At 40.4% G+C, this 20,123-nt stretch overlaps 1 protein-coding gene across 1 annotated transcript in view; it reads left to right on the top strand.

Moving 5' to 3' along the window:
* Positions 1-20,123, top strand: part of COL4A1 (collagen, type IV, alpha 1) — a 192,112-nt gene that overhangs the window by 94,476 nt on the left and 77,513 nt on the right. Inside the window, exons 4-5 of the mRNA XM_006851539.1 lie at positions 18,707-18,796; positions 18,902-18,946. Coding sequence (XP_006851602.1) covers positions 18,707-18,796; positions 18,902-18,946 — 135 coding nt within the window. The remainder of the gene's footprint in view (positions 1-18,706; positions 18,797-18,901; positions 18,947-20,123) is intronic.

Raw genomic sequence — 20,123 nt, 5'->3', positions numbered from 1 at the left:
AGCGTTGAAGAGTAAAGATGGCAGCTTGAGAACTAGGTGCGCCTGACCCAAGCCATGGTATTTTCAATAACCTCATAGGCATGCGAAAGCTGTACGGTGTCTAAGGAAGACCATAGAAGAATTGACGCTTTTGAGTTATGGTGTTGGAGGAGCGTGCTGAAATTGTCGTGGGCTGCCAAAAGAACCAACAAATCCGGTTTGGAAGAAGTGCAGTCAAGAGTGTTCCTTGGAGGCCAAGAAGGCCAAACTTCGTCTCTCATACTTCGGACATGTTGTCAGGAGGGACCAGTCGCTGGAGAAGGATATCATGTCTGGTAAGGTGGAGGGTCAGAGAAAAAGAGGAAGACACCCATTGAGATGGATTGGCCAAGTGGCAGCATTGATGGACTCAAGCGTGGCAACAGTAGTGAGGTTGGCCCAGAATTGGGCAGTGTTTCGTTCTGCTGTGCATAAGGTTGCTATGAGTCGGTACCGACTCAAGGGCACCTAACAACAACAACAAACCACCAATTTTGGAAACCTGGTGTGGTACTGTGGGTTAAAGCACTAGACTGCAAGATTGGTATAAACTGCAAGGTTAGCAGTTCAAGCTCACCAGCCACTGCTTGGACACCCTATACAAGGTTGCTATGAGTCAGAACCAACTCAACAGCACTTAATAATAATAATAAAACCCCACCAACTTAATACCCTGTGCCCTGACTTGAACTCTCGTTGCTCATCTCCTTCCAGTTTGGGTTCATCCTTTTTTCTTGAATCCTGGTTTGGAGGTGCCTATGTGCTGGTACCGTAGATTCCTGATCTTGTGAACTCATAGTGGAGTTGACGTTATGAAAAGAGGAGGCGAGGAGAACTGGTTAAACCAAAATTGACATTATTGGTCATCGTGAAATCAGAGTCCAAAAGGTTGATTGCAGAGACCCTTTGAAGATGAGTTCTAATGTCATTTCTCCCACCACTTCACTTTAAGTCAGTTGTGACTCTTGGCAGAGTGAAACTCCATAGCGTTTACGATTGCCTTTTTTTTTTTTTTTTAAAGTACTTTGCCAAGCTTTTCTTCCAAGGTACCTGTGGGCAGACTGCTCAACTGTTGAGCACATTAACCCTTTGCTCCACCCAGAGGCTCCAATTCAGTTTCAGTAAGGCAAGAATCTGGACTGGAAGGCATTCGTAACTGTGAGAGAGGGAGTTCTGGGAGCGTAGTGGCTGCTAACCTCACGGTCAGCAGTTCTGTGAGAAACATTGTCAATACCTTGGATGCTGCCTCAGTTTCTCTTGGATACGAGGTTACCAATGAGTTATCACAAGTGCTCATCGACAAAATTTAATCACTCAAGAAATCTAATCTGTTCTCTTTTTAGCGAGGTTTTCTTTATTTGATTTTGCAAAATCTCAAACCCAACCCAGTAGATATGGGCAGACACGCCACATGACCTGCCTGTAAAGAGTTTTATTCCCGTCTTGAGAGTCCCTCTCCCAGTTATATGGGATTCACAGTCTAGCCTAGATGGCGCCCATGGCTTTAATGACTGTATTCTTATTTAAAGTTCCTAGTAGTGTAGTGGCTATGAATTGGGCTGCTAATCTCAAGGTGTCAGCAGTTTGAAACTACCAGCTGTTCCACGGGCGAAAGATGAGGCTTTCTGCTCCTGTAAAGATTTATAGCCTTGGAAACCCTGTACAGGGTCGCTAAGAGTTGGAACCAATTCCACAGCACATAATAGATTTTTCCCCTCTCCCCCAATTCATCCTGCTCACATACTCCTGGGTGTGACTCAGCAACCTATGGCTGATCTAGCAATCTCGTGGGCCCTTTATTCCTGAAGGTGGACCATCATGAGAATTTGTCACAGTTCAAAACCACTAGCCATTCTGTGTGAGAACAATGAGGCTTTCTGCTCCCATAAAGATTTACAGCCTCGGGAACCCTACGCAGGGTTGCTATGAGTTGTAACCAACTCCATGGTGCATAACCAGTGAACCAGCCCACTATGTGAATGAATATCAGAAGAATGAGGCACTGGAGACCCTAAGATGTTGATGTGAGGGTAAGCAACTCTCTTATCCTGCATTTTGGGATATAGATCCCATCTCATGCTTATTTACTTACCTTCAAACAATGAAAATTTCTGGCAGCCCTATGTCTGTGTCCTTGGAATTGGGCATAAATTTGTTAATAAAAAAAAAAACTGGTCATTATGATTTAAAGTTGAAATTTTGTGACAGAAAAGAGTTGAGTTGGTTTGTGATCTCTAAAGATCCTTCCAAATCTGAATGTGTACTATTCTCTGGTCTTTGGTTTTCTCTAAATGCCAGAAAGTACTTTAACACTGTGTCATTACTGGCCTTTCTAGAATAAAATGTTATTTTACCAGAAGGAACTTTGGTATGCAGTAAATGTCAGAACTCCATTAATTTTAAACAAAGGCAGGTCAGGTCTATAATGGGTTATTTTACAAGTAGCCTTTTCCTTCGTGTCAAATACTCTTGTGGTGATGTATGCTGAGAAGCAGGCTAACAGTGACTCAGCAGAATCGAATCTCCGTGCTGTCAGTATTCATTGCTCTTCAAGTCTGTTGATGTGAAGGTTAAAGATTCTTGAGGCCCAAATGCCGTCTGGGTTTTCTGCGCCTTTTTCTGTTCAGAAAAAAATCCCATGATACCTTAATTGATGTAATCCTGCTGAGAAATTGTGGGCATGCTTTCCCTGCCATCTTGTTTTTCTCCTCTTGTTCAGCTATTTAGGTTCTTCAGATCTCCTAAAATCACTTTTTTTGGGGATGGAAGGTTGGTGCTGATATTTGAAACAACTTTATTTAAATTCTACATGGCTTTAGTTAAGCAGCTTGCCCTTAGCATGTTGTTGAGTAGTGCCATCGAGTCGGTTCTGACCCATAGAGACCCCCTGTATAGGGTTTTCGAGGCACGGCTGGTGTGCTTGAACCGCCGACCTTGCAGTTCAAATGGCTTTGCAGTCTGGCGCATTAACCCACAGTGCCACACCAGGACTCCTAGCCTAGTGCTCTAGCTTAGAGACAATTTATCAGCAAGACCTTTTTTGTTGTTGATCTTACCATTGGACACATACTGACAGTTGAGAGAGGAAGAATGTAGACTGTGATTTATACAAGTGGTGTTGGTGGTGGTGGTGGTGGCTGGTGGCTGTTTGTCGTGGAGTCGGTTCCGGCTCATAGCGACCCTGCACAGCATTTCCGAGGCTGTAAATCTTTATGGGAGCAGAATGCCTCATCTTTCTCCCGCGGAATGGCTGGTAGTTTCGAACTGCTGACCTTGCGGTTCGCAGCCCGATTCGTAACCACGACGCTACCAGAGCTCCTTTTTAAAATGGTAGCGCACGTAAACTTTCATTTCCTTTTGTGTCTCACTTACTTGGCTTTGGTGAGTTAAATTCTTAATCTGAAATTTATAGATTTCAAATATTTAAAACTAAAGTTCCCCAACTTGGAGGCTTGGGACAACATAGCTGATTTGTCACCTCAAAGACTCTGAGGATGTATAGAGAGAAAGCTGAAGTGTGATGTGTCAGAAAATAAGTGTCTAGATTGTACGCACATTAAAACAAACCCCACATTACAAGTAACGCTTCCAACAGACTGAGATGTTCAGTGAGTATAGCTTTGTTTTGTTTTGGGGGAATTTGCTACATGTAGTGACAGATGACGTGTGTTACTGCCCGTCAGGTCGAATGTTTTGTTCCTGACATAGTAGGTACCACTCTTCTTAGGTGTTCCTCCTATCTTATGGCAAAAGTAAGTAAGTTCTAGAAGAGCTTGGTGGGGGTGGTTATGTGCTGTGGAGTCGGTTCCAACTCATAGCGACCCTGTACAGGATTTCCGAGGCTGTAAATCTTTACGGGAACAGAAAGCTTCATCTTTCTCCCATTGAACACCTGGTAGTTGCGAATTGCTGACCTTGAGGTTCACAGCCTGTTTCGTAACCACTATGCTATCAGAGCTTAGGCAGTTTTATTTCAGAAGCAAATAGTTGGTCATTTACTCAGTAGTTATTATATTCCGCAGTATCTATTTAGATTTGGAAGGAGCAGTTTCTGCCTGTTTACACTATATCACATTTTCTTGTCATCACTACCTCTTATGTTGTTGTTGTGATGTGCCGTGGACTCGGTTCCGACTCATAGTGACCCTGCACAGGGTTTCCAAGGCTGTAAATCTTTACGGGAGCAGAAAGCCTCATCTTTCTCCGGCGGAACAGCTGGTAGTTTCGAACTGCTGACCTTCCGGTTCACAGCCCGATTCGTAACCACTACGCTACGTGGATAACTGTTGTTGTTATTAAGTGCCACTGAGTCGGTTCGATTCGTAGTGACTCTGTAAAGGGGGTCTGAAGCTATAAATCTTTTACCGGCACAGAAACCCACAGAGGCAGGTCTCTGTGATAGGGTTTGGTACCGGAAGTGCCCACCCTAAACCCCGATAGCTGGTGATTCTTGTGCCATGATTATTTTTGTTATTCCTCTTTCTGGACTAAAAGCATCAACTCAAGCTTCTTGTATGTTTCAGGAAATATCAAACAGCTGTTAGAAAGGTGATGACTTTTAGTATATTCGTTCAGATGATTTTTCATCAATAGTTTGCAAAAAGTGCTGAACTATTCCTGTGGAAATCTTGAGTTTGGACACCTACCTTTTCTTTCAAGGATTCCTTGGTAGGCTTCCATTGGTTTGGAACTTTTGTGAGATCTCAAAATTTTTACAAAATTAGCAATTTTATATAGGAGACACAAGGAGCTCTGGTAGCGTAGTGGTTATGAATCGGGCTGCGAACCTTAAGGTCAGCGGTTCGAAACTACCAGCCGCTCCGCGGGAGAAAGATGAGGCTTTCTACTCCCGTAAAGATTTACACCCTCGGAAACCCTGTACAGGGTCGCTATGGGTCGGACCCGACTCGATGGCACTTAACAACAACAACAATAGTAATGAAGGTCCCTGAAGGCAGTTTTTGACAAATCAGCCTTTTCTTGTCAAAAATGGATTGTTTTTATCAGTTGCTTCAGATCCTGGGCGTGGAGGGGGAAGGAACTTTGGAAGGTTGTTTGGCCTAACGTTTCTCATAATACATCTTCGCTCTCTCTCACATCATCTACCCTCTACTTGACTTGTTTGCAAAGTTTCAAATACAGAAATCTTATGAAGGAGCTTAAAAAAAGTTTGTGGAAAATGGAATGAAGGGAATGAAATTTCCCCATGAACTTTTTGAAGCTCCTCAGTATATTTCTATACTCTACAACTGTAAACTAGTCTTGTAGATTTACTGATTTATAAACTCTAATTTGTTTTATTACTGTATTTAATCTATTGACATTAAATAGCTAAAAAAAATTTTAAAGCAAGAAAATTGCCCCACAAATCTTACTTTTAAAACTTTTTTACAAAAATATGTATAATAAAACTATGGCACTCATTAATATTTGACCATTCTAATTTTTTTTAATGATTTGGTCACCCTTTGAGCTAAAATATGTCTCCATATTGTTTTTGGAAAATAAGCTTGTTTGTTAATTAATTAACTCAATATTGTTTACAAAATTGGCAAGCCTGTTTTCCAAAGCAAACAGAGAGCTTATCTTCTAAGAGAAGGCTAATTTTTAAGTATTTAAGCAGTAACTGGAGTCCTAGCGTGGCACTGTAGGATAAGCACTAGACTGCTAAACTCAAGGTCGCTGGTTGAAGCCCACCAGTCATAGGTAACCCTATGCAGGGTCACTACGAATCAGAACCGACTCAAAGGCTCTTCATGACAGCACCAACAAGAAATAACTATTGTATAAAGGACTCTTGGTGGTGCGATGGTTAAACGCTCATCTGCTAAGAGACAAGTCAGTGGTTCAAACCCACTAGACATTCCATGGGAGAAGGATATAGCCTTTGGTTTCCATATTTATGGATTTGGAAGCCCAATGGGAGGGCTCTGTTCTGTATGGTTATAATGAGTCAGAATCAACTGGCTGGCATGGGTTTATTGTGTTAATTATACCATTATTATGTATTGGTTTTTCAGTTATATGATTTCTTATCTGTTGTTAAGTGCTATTGAGTTGTTCTGACTCATAGTGATCCTGTATATGGTTCCCAAGGCTGTACATTTTTCTGGGAGCAGAAAGCCTCATCTTTCTCCCATGAACCTGCTAATTGGCTTGAACCTCCAACTTTGTGGTTTGAAGTCCCGTGCTTTTTGTAGAGAGCCACTATACTATGCCTTTCTTTATTCAGTTTTAAAACCCAAGATTTTGATCCCAAACAATGTCAACATTTTGCTTTTTATAGGAACAAATGATGTTTACTGGAAATAGATTAAAATTCAGTTATTTACTAATTCAAATTGCTATAACTGCTGATTTTTCAAATTAGCAATGCTTAGCTAATAGTGTGTTTTATGAAATCTGAACCTCTGCCAATATTATATTGTATTATGTGGACAAAATTGATTTGTCACATTTTAGCTTCCTTGGAGCTGTTCTTATCAGTTAAGATTCTTAACATGATTAATGAAGTCTTGAAATAATTGCAACATCCTGGAGGAAATGCTATTAGTGATAAGGTATAGCCAAGTCGCTTGGTTTGGGGGGAAATAAAGTAATTTGGGAATCTCAAAACTTTGTCTATTATCCGATCTTTAGGGGCTGAAAGTCTTGAAGACTTTTCTAAGTACAAGAGTTGGTAATTTGTTGATCTTGATCTTAGACTCATACTCTCATGAGACAAACAACACAGAATGTTCTGGGTTTGGAAATAATTTTGGAAGTATTCACACACTGAAAAGCCTGTCTCATAGAAGATGAATTTCTTAAAACTCTTTCATAGTATAGAAATACTCAAAAGACGTTCTTTGTTTTCTGTTTTTTTTTTTTTTAATGTCAGGCTTAGTCATTAAATACAAAAATGAGTCCCAGCATCTCCATTGCAGTGTGGTAAGCTTCTTGATTGCAGAAGCCGAGGGAAAGAATGGGGACCAGAAGGGCTTTCCTGCAAGAGCGCCATCAACCCTAATTTTTATAGATAATCACATTTAAAACGTGTGTAAGAAACAAATCAAAACAGAATTTCTTATCTTAATTGCCTGGCAATCTGCTTCCCCAAGGCCACAGCCTGAAAACCGTATGGAGGGATTCTACTGTGCACACCTGGGGGTCACCATGAGTCAGAACCAACTTTATGGTAGATGGCAACAACCCACAGGCCCAAAGCTTATTTTGCAATGTCTTTGCTTCATTAATGACAATGATTACCGTTACGGTCTTCCTTTTGCATTTTTTTTCATATTTATTGTTATCACAGACAAAACGAAAAAGTCATGACCTAGTTGTTCGCATTTCCTGACTTTTATGTGTCCTTATTTAGTTCAGGATACACGCACTTCCACACATACTGTCTCACACCCACAAACATCTTCAAGTTTAAGTTAACAACATCCTCCATTAAAGTATCATGTAAACTCTCCAAGGATTGTTCCGGTAATTATGGTATTTCTCCTATATGCCAACAATCTAGCATACATCCCTTTAAAACTTAGGTCTCTTTGTTTGGAGGTAATGAAAATCATAAAGGCAATTTTTTCTTTGTGAGAAGAAGACTTTGTTGGGTTTTTTTTTTGGCCCAAGCTCAGCAAGGAACTATCCCATTATTATTATTATTATTTTAATGTTTTGTTGTGAATTATATGGTAGTTTACATGGGATATCCCATTATGTTTGCAGTTAATTGTTTATATTTCTTTAAGCTCTCCCCTTCTCCCAACATTTGAATTTCAGTCATAATTCTAATTTATGAGAAATTTTAGGGACATTTTTAAAAAGAAAGAAAACTTGTGCCGATGAGTAAAACTGAGGTTTATGGTGCAAGTTCTGAACAATTCTTACACATTTCCATTTCTTAAATAGCTTTAGGGTGTCTGCCTAGTTCTTTGAAGAGTGTCTTCATTCTTAGTAATATATATTTTAATGCAGCAAGCAAGCAGGCAACATACTGAGCAACAGTAATTCATCGTTTGGGATTACGACTCGGACACACATTCTTCTTGAGGATTTCCCACCTCCTGGCAGTTCAGGATAAAACCTCATTGCTTTACAGTCTCCAGTGCTGGTTGTGTCCGTGGTGGTGTGTAGCTGCTGGTGTTTCCTGGCATCTCTCCGGTGTTTGTGCAACTTTTTGCCCTCCTTGCAGGGGACCTCACCAGCAGCCACCTCAGCACAGCACCTGATGGTCATCACTGTCCAGGCTTGAGCTGCCCAGAGCACCTGTGTGGCTGGGTCTGTGGTTGCTAATTGGCTAGGGCAGGTTGTGAGCCGAACAAAAGCAAGTAAAGTATGGTGTGGTTTCCCTGAACTGAGAATCTGGATCTCTGACATCTTGAATAGAGACACCACCGCCACCCCCAGTGCAGAGCTGGAGTGCACCCCCTACCCCTTGCAGTGCACAAAGTGCAAAAAGTTTCAAGCTAACAATATAGCTAGTTGCTTTTCTACCTTTATTGTCCCCGCTCCCCCCTCCCCCACCGCCCGTCAACTTTTATTGTGAATTGCACGGAGGTAAACCAACAAGATTATCAGCTGTACTTTCAACTAATCATACATTTTGTTTCATCTTAATGATTACACTCCCCTCCCTGTAACAACAGTTCTCCGGCTTTTCTGCCTTTAGAGATAATTTCTACCCCAAAAAATACACAATAAAATGATAGCAATCAATTCATAACTATTGATAGTTACTCTGAATATAAATGGATTAAATTTCAAGAGACAGAGAGAGCAGACTGGATAAGAAAACAGGATCCTTCAGTATGCTGCTAACAAGACACACATCAAAAAGATGGAGACAGCCTAAATGCCCATCAGTAGAATGGTTACACAAACTCTGGTACATGCACACAGTGGAGTACTAGGCAACACTGAAGAATGATGACGAATCTGGGAAACACCTCACAGCATCGCTGAACCTGGAGAACATTATGCTGGGTGAAATTAGTCAATCACCAAAGGACACATTGTTGAGACCAATGTTTTAAAAAGTTAAGACAAGGCTTTCTTAAGAAAAGTAACGATCTATGATGGTTATGGGGCGAGGAGGGAAGATTATTCAGGCGCTAGAGGGTAGACACATGTTAACATGGGTGACAGGGCAGGCAATATACAATAAGAGGGAGGTTGGCAGAGGAAAGATAGATGTATTGAGAGACACAGGGAGGAATGTAAGAGTTATAGCAAATAAAAGTAAATACTGTTAATTCTTGGTCCATGGAAGGGGTTACAATCATTATAATATGAAGCAAAGTATATGATTTGATGACTGTAAAACTGATCCTCTCCTCTGTAAACCTTCATTCAATTCACAATAAAACTTTTTTTTTTTTAATGATAATTTTTAAATCCTTATAAGGGAAAAGCAGAATGTAAGGTAATAGGCTTAGGCAGAAGTATTCATGATTTTGATTTTCATGACAGTCTCATGTTCCTAAGTCATTAAATGATTTGCAAGGGAGCTTATGCTAGGCAGTCACCTTTTTTTTGAGAACCGTTGAAAATTGGTTGGGTTCCTTTTGTTCCTTTATAGTTGGCAAAAGTCAAGAGAATGCATGAAATTACCATACAGTATATGTTTCCGCTAAACTTATAATAGAAGGGAGTCAAAGAAAAACGTAAAATTATTTCTCTTGGCACTTGGGTGCTTGGTAATGGCTTCCTTTCATATTTTTATGCTTTATGCACCTATTTCAATATTTCATTTTTCCAGGCTTAAATGTTTTGAAGCCCTGGTGACCCAGTGGTGATGCATTTAGTTGCTAAGTTCTGATGATACGTCTGAAGTATGAGAATGAAGTCTTGTCATCCTGACTTCTAAGGAGCATTCTAGCTGTATTTCTTCCAACCTATTTGTTGTTCTGTTAGTCCATGGTACTTTTAATATTCTTCTCCAGCACTGTAACTCAAATGCATCAATTCTTCTGCCGTCTTCCTTATTCACTGTCCAGCTTTTGCATACATTTGAGGTTATTGAAAATACCATGGCTTGCGTTAGGCGTACCTTAGTCCTTAAGCGGACACATCTTTTGCTCTTGAACACTTTAAGGTGTAGCAGATTTGCCTACATCATTAAATACATCATTTAATTTCTTCACTGCTGATTCCATGAGTTGATTGTGGAGCCAAGCAAAATGAAATCTTTTACAAGGTCAACCTTTTCTCCACTTAAATCTCGATGCTATTAATTATTTTTTTTAATCCAGTTGTGACAGTTTTGGTGCAATCCATACTGAAGGCTAGTTTTGTATTTCATTCTAATTAAAATTTTTAATACTAATTAAAATTCTTACCCAGAGAGTTGTATTTTTAGGCCATCCCAGGCTGATTTGTCTCAGGTGTGCCCAATTAATATGTTCAACAGCGATGAATATTTTAAGAAGAAAGGCATAGAACTTCAGCTCTAGGATTAGAAAAACAGTTTTTAGTCCCATGGCTCCCCCTTTTGGTGATAAGTTGGTAGCTCATGGAGGGTTTTCTTTCCACTTCACTGCAATGCTGTAAGATCCCCTTCCTATTAAGGAGGCTTGGTGATGCAACAGTTAAAGTGTGCTCAGCTGCTAACTGAAGAGCCAGAGGTTCAACTCCACCAGTTGCTCTGGGAGAGAAAAATTGGGTGATCTACTTCCATAAAGGAGCTCTGGTAGCGTAGTGGTTCCGAATAGGGCTGCGAACCTTAAGGTCAGCAGTTCGAAACTACCAGTGCCTCCGCAGGAGAAAGATGAGGCTTTCTGCTCCCGTAAAGATTTACAGCCTCGGAAACCCTGTATAGAATCACTATGAGTCAGAACTGACTCCACGGCACATAACAACAACAACTTCCATAAAGATTTGTTGTTGTTAGGTGCTGTCAAGTCGGTTCTGACTCATAACTACCCTGTTTGAACCACCGTGGATGTGTGGGTTTGAACCATCAGCCTTGTGGTTAGCAATCCAGTGCTTAACATACAACGCCACATCAGGACACCTATAAAAATTTACTCTCTTGGAAATCCTGTTGGACAGTTCTACTCTTTGCCTTGCCCTGGGAATGCAGTGAGTTACACGTTGGGGTGCAAAATCAGAAGTTCAAATCTACCAGCTGCTCTGAGGGAGTAAGATGAGGCTTTCTGTTTTCATAAAGATTTACAGCCTCTGAAACCCTATACAGGGTATCTGTGAGTTGGAACCAACTTACCACCACCACCCTGGAGAAGCTTCTCTGTGGCAGTAGGCTTGGGCCCGAGAACCCTTGCAAATATTTACAGTTTTCTTTAATGTTTTATTGTGAATTATGTGATGGTTTATATGGGCGCACATTAGTTTTACATTCATCCTATCGTATATTGTTTCCTTGCTATGGTTACACTCCCCTCCATGCATCATCAACCAACCAAAGGGTATACTCTGCAAGCCCCACCCCGGTCATCAGCACACATTCCCATTCCCTCTCTGGGTCTAAAGTCCCCAGCCGTTCCATCTCTCCATGTCATAGTCTCTGTCTCTATCTCAGGCATCACTGCTTCTCTGGGTAGGGTCCCGCTCTCTGCTCTTCTCCCTTGGTGGTCCCAGGGTCCTCCGCTCCTAGACTGAAAAGTTAATCACTCTACATTTTTCTTTTGTTGCCAATAATGTGTCTGCACTTGAGGCTGTTATACTTTTTAGAAATTTTTTACTGAATCAGTGAAGTGGGAGAGATTTGGGGGAAGAGGTTTAAATTATTTATATTCAGATGTCACTTAATGCTGGTTTGATTTATTCTTGTCTTGAATGATTATTCTTTAGGTGATCACCTGTCCACATTTTCCCCTCATCAGCTGACTGTGCAAAGTAGATCTCATAGGGTTAAACTTCAATCATATTTCTTTGCCAATATTGATCCATTGTAACCATCTCTTAAGCCCTCAGCTATTTCCCCTTCTTTCTGCTTCTTACAACTCTGTATGCGGTTACAGCTTGTTGTCCATACATTCGTAGTTATTGGTCAGCCACTAGGTAAACAGTTCCTACAGCTGATGCTTTCAAACATCAGGGTGTGAGTGAGAAAATGGATCTTCTGGAAAGAAGATAAAGATTTAACCATGCACTTTGTGCCTATACTCTTTCTTGGTTTAATATTAAGACATTAAATAAAAGAAATTAATAATGATGTCATACAGTGGCCAAGTGAAACAATCTTCAGTAGCAGATTAAAGTTGTGGACCATACATTATCTATCTTTAGCTAAGATAAAGATATTATTTTTATTAAGAATCCAGTTACATGACTTGGGGTACAAAAGAGAATATGAATTCTTGTCTTTAGGAAATCTTGACACTTAGAGGAGCGTGGTTTTCTTTTTCCCAGAGATGGATCAGTTGTTACCTCAGCCCTCCATTCCTCTGAGTCGTAACAATATTTCAGCCTTCCTGGTGTGGACGAGTCTCCCAGTGGGGCTGGCCGCAGTGGTTTTCCATGAACCCTTGACACCATTCCCAGTCTCCATACCACTTTCCCAGCAGCGTTGCTATTCAGGAAGTGGGTCTGCAGATGTGGGATTGTTGTGAGGCTCAGGGAATGGGTTTGTGGAATGTTGGCTGAGTCCCACACTCTCCCATAGACTGTGACCCATCAGTTGAAGTAGTTTCCCCATAACTGAATGCTTTGTGAGCTCTGGCTCCCAAAGTCAGCGCTTTCATTCCAAAAAATATTTGTGGTTTCCCTTGGAAATTGAAATCTCAAGGCAGTAGATGACAGGGGAAAAAAAAAAAAAAGAAAACAAACCCGGGCCCACTCTGGCTGATAAGTATCTTGTCTTGAATGTAGTTTTTCCTGTAGCTTCTTTTAGCCAGTGATTGTTTAGGGTCGTGAGTCCCTCGATTCATAGCCAACCTGTTTAGGATCTCCAAGGAGCGGCTGGTAGGCTTGAACCGCCGACCTTTCAGTTTACAGTCCAGTGCCAAACCAGGGCTCCTTGTTTTATTACACTATCAAAATTTTAGGATACAATACGGAATTCTTGTTACTCTTTTTGGTTAGTGTATTCATTCACTCACCAACCTTTATTGAATTCATTGTTTCTACCAAACATTTTGAATGCATAAAGAAATTCCTGACCTTGTATGCATAGTTAAGCAGTAGAGACCAAACTGCAGCATTATTTGCCAAGATTTGTTCTGCTTTCTAATTACGTGAACACAAGCACTTATATAGGTGTCTCTACACATGGAGTCCGGGGGTGGCGCTGTGGGTTAATGCGTGAAACTGCAAGGTCGGTGGTTCAAGCTCACCAGCTGCTCCTTGGAAACCCTGTACAGGGTCACTATGGGTCGGAACCGACTTGACGGCACTTCACAACAACAACAACAGCATATTACAATGAGTCCCTGTCTGAGAGGGAGCTCAGTGCTCTGGAAACAAACATGTTTGTTTGCACTTCAGTTCATTGTGGAGATTCATAATCATAATATTTATTTATCTTAAAAAATAAAAAATGCTGGCGACTGAAACAAATATGTCTTCTGATAGTAAACTTCCCATGGTTGCTTATTCTAGATGCATTTTGTGTTATCTTCGGTTTTCATTGTTGGTCATATTAATCCACAAATTTAGAAGCCTCATAACCAATCACCTTCCGCCATCCTGGGCATCTTATTTTCGTTTGAATTTAGACTGACTTAGACTCTGAGGGAACTACGTCCTGGCATTTGGTATCTGGAATCCTGAACTTGCTTCCACGTATATTTTAAGAGGAAGGGAAACAATTGAGTAGAATAAAAGAACCTTTTATTCCCATAATTTTAATGGATTTTCTCAAAGTATATCCTTACTTCAGATAATACATTAAGAAACAGTTTTAAGTTGCTCCGGAAGTGAAACCTTATGTCATGCCTAGTTTAGAATGGCTTGTTTTGATTGCCAAATTATTTGCCATGGCTGCATGCTTTCAACCATATGGACAATGGCATGTTGGGTTTCTTCTTCAAATTCTAAATTTCATTGTTTGGAAATACAGTTAAGATAATCCCTTGCATTGTGTGGTATATAAAGTTTTCATTTTGATGAGGGTGATACATCACACTGTTGTTTATGAAGGAATTCATAAAGGACAACTGCAACAAAACAAAACAAGATTACACAATCTTTACAAATCCCTTTTTCCTTTACCCCACTTTAGGCTTTCCTTTGCAGTGGAAAACTGTAGGTACTTCAGTGTTGCAAATGATTTGTGCTCTGCTACTAACCTAAAGCTACTAATGTTAGGTCTGCAGTTCACGCTCACCAGCCACTCCTCAGAGACCCTATATAGGGTCGCTATGAGTCAAACGCACTCAGCGGCACTCGGTAACAGAAACACTAACCTCATGAGGAGTCCTGCTGGAGGAGTGGGCTACATGTTGGGCTGCGAACCACAAGGTCGGTAGTGGGAATCTACCAGTTACTCCTCAGAAGAAAAGATTTACAACCTTGGAAGCCTATACAGGGACCAACTTGATGACACACAGCCACCACCACTAACCTAGTGGTTGGCGGTTCAGACTCAATGATGCCAAGGAGAAAGGTCTGGTGAACTGCTTTGGTTGAGATTACAACCAAGGAACCCCTGTGGGGTAGTTCTACTCTGGAACACAAGGGGTCGCCGTGAGTCAGCTGCCAACTCCATGCCAATGGGCTTGGCTTTATGGCTTGTGGAAAATATTAGTTGTGATTTTCATTTCTTCCTGGCATTACTTGTGCCATTCTCATGTTCTTTTGGATTTTACATTAAAAACATACTGGGCAAGAAGCTATCTAAGGATTCTGATTTCTCAGCAGCCCACCTTGCAGTCCAGCTGAAGGCCAGTCACAGTTGAAGTATTTCCGATTGCAGCTGTGCAGTGTGGATTGAAAACGACTGGCACGAATAGCCTTGACCTAGCATGTCCAGCTCTTTGCTCTTCCTACAACACCACATGAGATTTGCTAAAAGCTCCGGGAGGAATAAACTCGGGTAGCATACAGCCTGCTTTGCTTGCCAGTGAATTGTATGGCATTTTGAATGCTTATCCTGTCGGTTTGCTCAGGTTCCCATAATAGACTTGGACACAATACTGCATTCATACATGCTTTTGTCTGAACAAAGCATTAAGAAATTTATTTCAAACAAAAATATGTGTGTGGAGGGGGGTGGCAAGAATCTTGTCCACTGACGAGTCACTTCCTTTTTAGCTACTTAATTTCAAAACTCTTGGGATATAGGATTACTTGAGCTTTCCAATGACTTTTGGGAAAGAATGTGTTCTTGAGCCTAAAGCAAGGACTGGGAATTCAGATTTCTGTCTTTTGTTCCCAGGAGTGTACAAGAGGTTATGTGACAACCCAGTAAAGCGTTGTTATCTGAATTTCCCTATCTGTGTAATGGACATAAAAGGCACATAGCTTTCAGACTTAAGTTACTGTTGGTCAAACTGTGGAATATTTTGCTGGGAACGTTTTTGCTCTAGTGACCTATAAAAAAGTACGCAGTGGGGTGTGAGCTGACCTTATTTCTATTTTTGGCTTTACTGCTGACTCAGTGAGAAACATATCATAGGCTCATCTGGCTTTGGGCTTCTGTGCATGTCATGATAAAAATGAAAGCTTTAAAATCTTATCTTTGCTGGTCATATAATCATACTGTCAGCATTAATAAAGTAGTAAAAACACTCCGCCAGATGGATCAGAAAGCTTTTACAGGGATCTATTTCCCACAGCCAGTTCCAATATCCTATGGTAGCCTATTTAGGGATACACATTTCACAGTTTATTTATTTATTTTGAATCATCTCTTTGCAGTTCAGTTTGATTGTATCTCAGTAGAATTTTCCTACATCTGAATAAAACATGAGATGTGAAGTGGGAACATACTAGGAGAGTACGTGCCTTGTAGCTCTTTATAATCAGTGTTTTTGACGTTTGTACCCTGTTGGAAATATTTTAGGTGAAGAGTGAATATATTTCAGTCATTCTTTATTGTAACCAGTTCTGGTCTCAGAGTGCTTGTCATTCTCAGATCTACCAAGACCTCCAAGAAAAGGAAACAGCATTCCTCTTCAAGATTTATCCCCAGAGCTCTCACTTTTTAGTATCTGCTTTTTCTGGTGGATTCCCCAGATACTATCTTTTCCAAAAGACGATGCCAAGCTGTAGAGTTTAATTTTCTTTAACCCATTGACTGTTTTCTTTTATCCTCTGGAGTTTGAAATAATCTCTTCCACATTCATTAAAATGCTACTTGTCAACTCCTGACACTTCCAACTAAATATAGGACTCTATGTGGCACTGTGGTTGCATCAAATGAGTTCCGAACCACGTTTTTGCATTGACTTCATTCATCAGCTTTTGCCAGGACTGCCTGCTTAGAAAGAAAGAAGACTTGTCACGTTCTTAACGTGTATCCTTTCCGTTTTGCGTGGGAGAAAAACTTGGAGGCGACCTCTCAGTGGTGTGTGATCCCAGGAGTGATATTTAATGTAATGTACAGCGTGTCCACATATTTTGTGAATGAATATAACTTAGAACAAGAGTATTGAGCGCCTTCTGCTTTTAAATGAGCTAACAATGGTCATTAAATCAAGCCAATTTGTACTGTAAGATTGCATTTAAGTTCACATGCTGTAAAAGAAATAGGCTTTCCTGATTTCTTATCATCATTTTGAGTGATTTTATATTGGCAATTGAGATATGGCAGAGTTTCTAAAACATTACTCTCTCAGGTCACTGACTCCCTGATGCCTATAGAATACATAATATTTCCAGAATAAAACATTTGCCCTCATTCTACCATGTTTGTTCCAGTTGTATTTCTTCTGTTTAGTGTATTGTGTTCATCTGCCCTAAATTTCCATCCTCATCAACCCCATTGCTGTTTCCCTTTCTGTAAATCTACACACTGTGCTTTCTTCTTTCTTTTCCCAATATACTTCATATTCATCCATGTGGAAGCCAGTTTAAGGCCCAGAATTCCTCAATCATTCCAACCATCCTCCAGATTGAATGATGACAGCCCTTGTTATGTCTGCTACATGTTTTTTGTTGTTAAAGTTTTTATTGTGTGAAAGTTTTAGAGCAGATCATCAGTTTTACATTCAACAAATTGTACACCTTGTTTCATTACAATAATTATAATCCCCTCCATGTACCATCAGTTAACTGTATTTTTCTCTATTCATTTTAGCTTTTTTGTTTGTTTGTTTGTTTAAACACTCAGAAATACATAATAATTTAAACCACCAAAGGGCACATTCTGTAAACCTGTCTCCTGGCTGCCAGCTCTCAGTCCCTCTCTTCTCATGAATTTAGAGTCCTTAGCTGCTCCCTCTCTCCATATCCCCGTCACTGCCGTTGCTGCTTCTCTGGATAAGGTCCCGCATTCCGCCTGTCCTCTTCTCCCTTGATGGTCCTAGGGTCCTCTGTTTCTGGACTGTAAGATTAACTATTCCGCCATTTTTGTTACAAAACTTTTACCTTTACAATTGGGACAGTTGCAATTTGTCATGGTAACAATTACTCACTGTTGAGTCATAAGAATCTTATCCCCATCTCTATTCATCAGACCCATCTAGAAAAGATGAAAACTATTCAGCGGGGACTCTTATCTTCCCCCACACACTCTTAAACTAAAATTCCTCTTGAAAACTTGTAAGCCAGTCACTTTGTGCCTTTATCGCCCCCTCATTTTAGGTAGCCAGTATCTAAGTTGCCCATCCCTATCTACCATATGTATAGAGGGAATAGCATTGATACTTCATGTGAAAACCCCTTCCCTCTCTGTTGGTATTTTGAGCTGCTACATCCATGAGTGTAGGTCAAGTTCATCAAATTGTAGCAATTTACCCTGGAATCCTTCATAAAAATAAAATAATATATATTTTTTTAATTGTCCTTTAGTCGAGTTCTGATTATCAAGCCATTGAGGCTAGGTCAAATGGGTATAGTCTGCAAGTTTGGGTGGTCTTGTTCATCTCCCCTCATTTCGTATCAGCTGGATGCCTCACTCTCAGTTCTAGCTCTCTGTGGCTATGTCCTTTGCCATCTACATGTTTGAACCCTATTGTTTTAAACATAAAGTTTCTTACTTCTTTCTGCTCCATAGAAGCAAAGAGCATACTGGTACTTCATTGCCACCTTTGCAAAAAATAAATAAATAAAAATAAATACTTGTTTTTTAAAAAAGACACTAATTTTCAAAACTCATCTTCAGACGGTTGATTGCCCAGCAAAGTCTTAGCATCTTGTGCTGAAACTGACACCATGAACTCTGAACTTACATCTCTCAGTGATACCTGTAGGCAAAGAGAACAAACAGATGGAGCATTCACAAAATCTCAGCACTATGTCTTTTTGATGACAAGAATATTTCATTCACTCAGTGAAACCATAATCAATTCAGTGGGGATAAAAAGCCGTCCACAAGTTCATCATTTGACTTCCCTAACAAATGATTTGGCTTGGAGTACGTTTCCAGCATTGTGCCAGATGTCACGTATGACTATTTCCAGCCCTTAAAGAACTTACAGTAAGAAAAAACTGCCTGCAGTAAGAATTGGTTTGTAGCATCTATTTTCATAGACTCACTATAGACTTGTGCGATGTTCCATGACTCACTGATGTTGTTTCTTTTATTTCTGTCATTCAGCATTGGGTCTCACACTGACTTTGGCTTCTTTCTCTCCAGGGGGAAAGAGGCCTCCCAGGGTTACAAGGTGTCATTGGATTTCCCGGAATGCAAGGACCTGAAGGGCCACATGGACCACCAGGACAGAAGGTCAGACAAATTGTACAATGGGGCCGGTGGTGTGGATGTAAGATGATGGATGTTCTTGTAATAATGTCATCATGAAATTCTAATGGCATTTCTGTGTGATTCCAGGGTGACACTGGAGAACCCGGATTGCCAGGAACAAAAGGGACAAGAGTAAGTACCGAAAATGCCCTGTTACCTTCTGCCTGTCCTCTTCAGAGCTCCGGGATTGTGGAGCTAGAGTGGGAATGCAGCCTTCAAATGAGCAGTAGGCCCCTTAGGTCCTTACCTCAAATCCTCATGACTTGCTGTGCAGAAGTAGCAGCTGTTATTACATCTCCTACGAATTTTCCCCACTTGTTCATCGTGAAGTATCTCTTACAGGCATAGTTTTTCTGAAAATCAGGAGGGTGGGTGGGTGGGAAGGAAGTTAGTTATGCAAAATGTTGTGGACAAATGGAATTAAAAGATAGTGGGATGTTTCCACTAACTTTTTGAAGCCCTCTTGTAATCTGCAAGTCACTAAAGACAGATGATTTCATTTAGTGTGAAAAGCAATCATATATTTATTTCTTCACACTTTTTCCTTTCTTTGCTACTCCCATTGCTGAGGAACGATCTCTTAAAAGCTTATTTGGAAGTAGAAAAATGTTGGTCTTTTTTCTTTTGTTTTCTAAGGAAAACATTATAAAATGTAAATATTTAATTACTTTCCTTACAAGTTAGTTGAGGAGCATGATGGTTCCATACAGTAAGCACACGTCCATGGTTTAAGCCCACCAGATGTTCGTTGAGAGAAAGATGAGGCTTTCTGCTCCTGGGAAGATTTAAAGCCTCGGGAACCCTATACAGGTCACTTTGAGTTGAACCTCCTTGAGAGCACTGAGCAACAACAACAGCTGTATATATGAAGGGAACTGTATGTATAAATAACATCATGATTAGAATTGATCTTCAGTATTCACAGATGCTTTTTAGTGAATTTGCCTGTTGGCTGAAAAATACTCCATCATTGTAAAGATCATTCCCAGACAGGAGCATCTGCAGAGAGCAAAACCCTCCCAGCTGGGGTTGAACAAGACTAGTTGAGTTTTCACTCATTCAGTATTGGAGAAGGGAGACTTTATAAAACATAATAACCAAGAATAAAAATATCTCCTCACATTTGGGATGGAGAAAGCAGTCAAGTCCTTGTTTCCTCTGTATTTTGAATAAAATGATCTGAGCTGGTGCTATTCACCTAGAAGTAGCCTAAAAAAACAATTTCCCCCAAGGAATTGACTTTATACCATAAACTCTTCTAACCAATTGTTTGCTACTTTAATGTGAATTCTATTTTTTTTTTTTTTTT

This window comes from Chrysochloris asiatica, unplaced genomic scaffold (assembly GCF_000296735.1).
Source record: "Chrysochloris asiatica unplaced genomic scaffold, ChrAsi1.0 scaffold00029, whole genome shotgun sequence".
NCBI lineage: Eukaryota > Metazoa > Chordata > Mammalia > Afrosoricida > Chrysochloridae > Chrysochloris > Chrysochloris asiatica.
The sequence above is the reverse complement of the archived record's forward strand: the minus strand, read 5'-3'. Positions and strand labels throughout refer to the sequence as shown.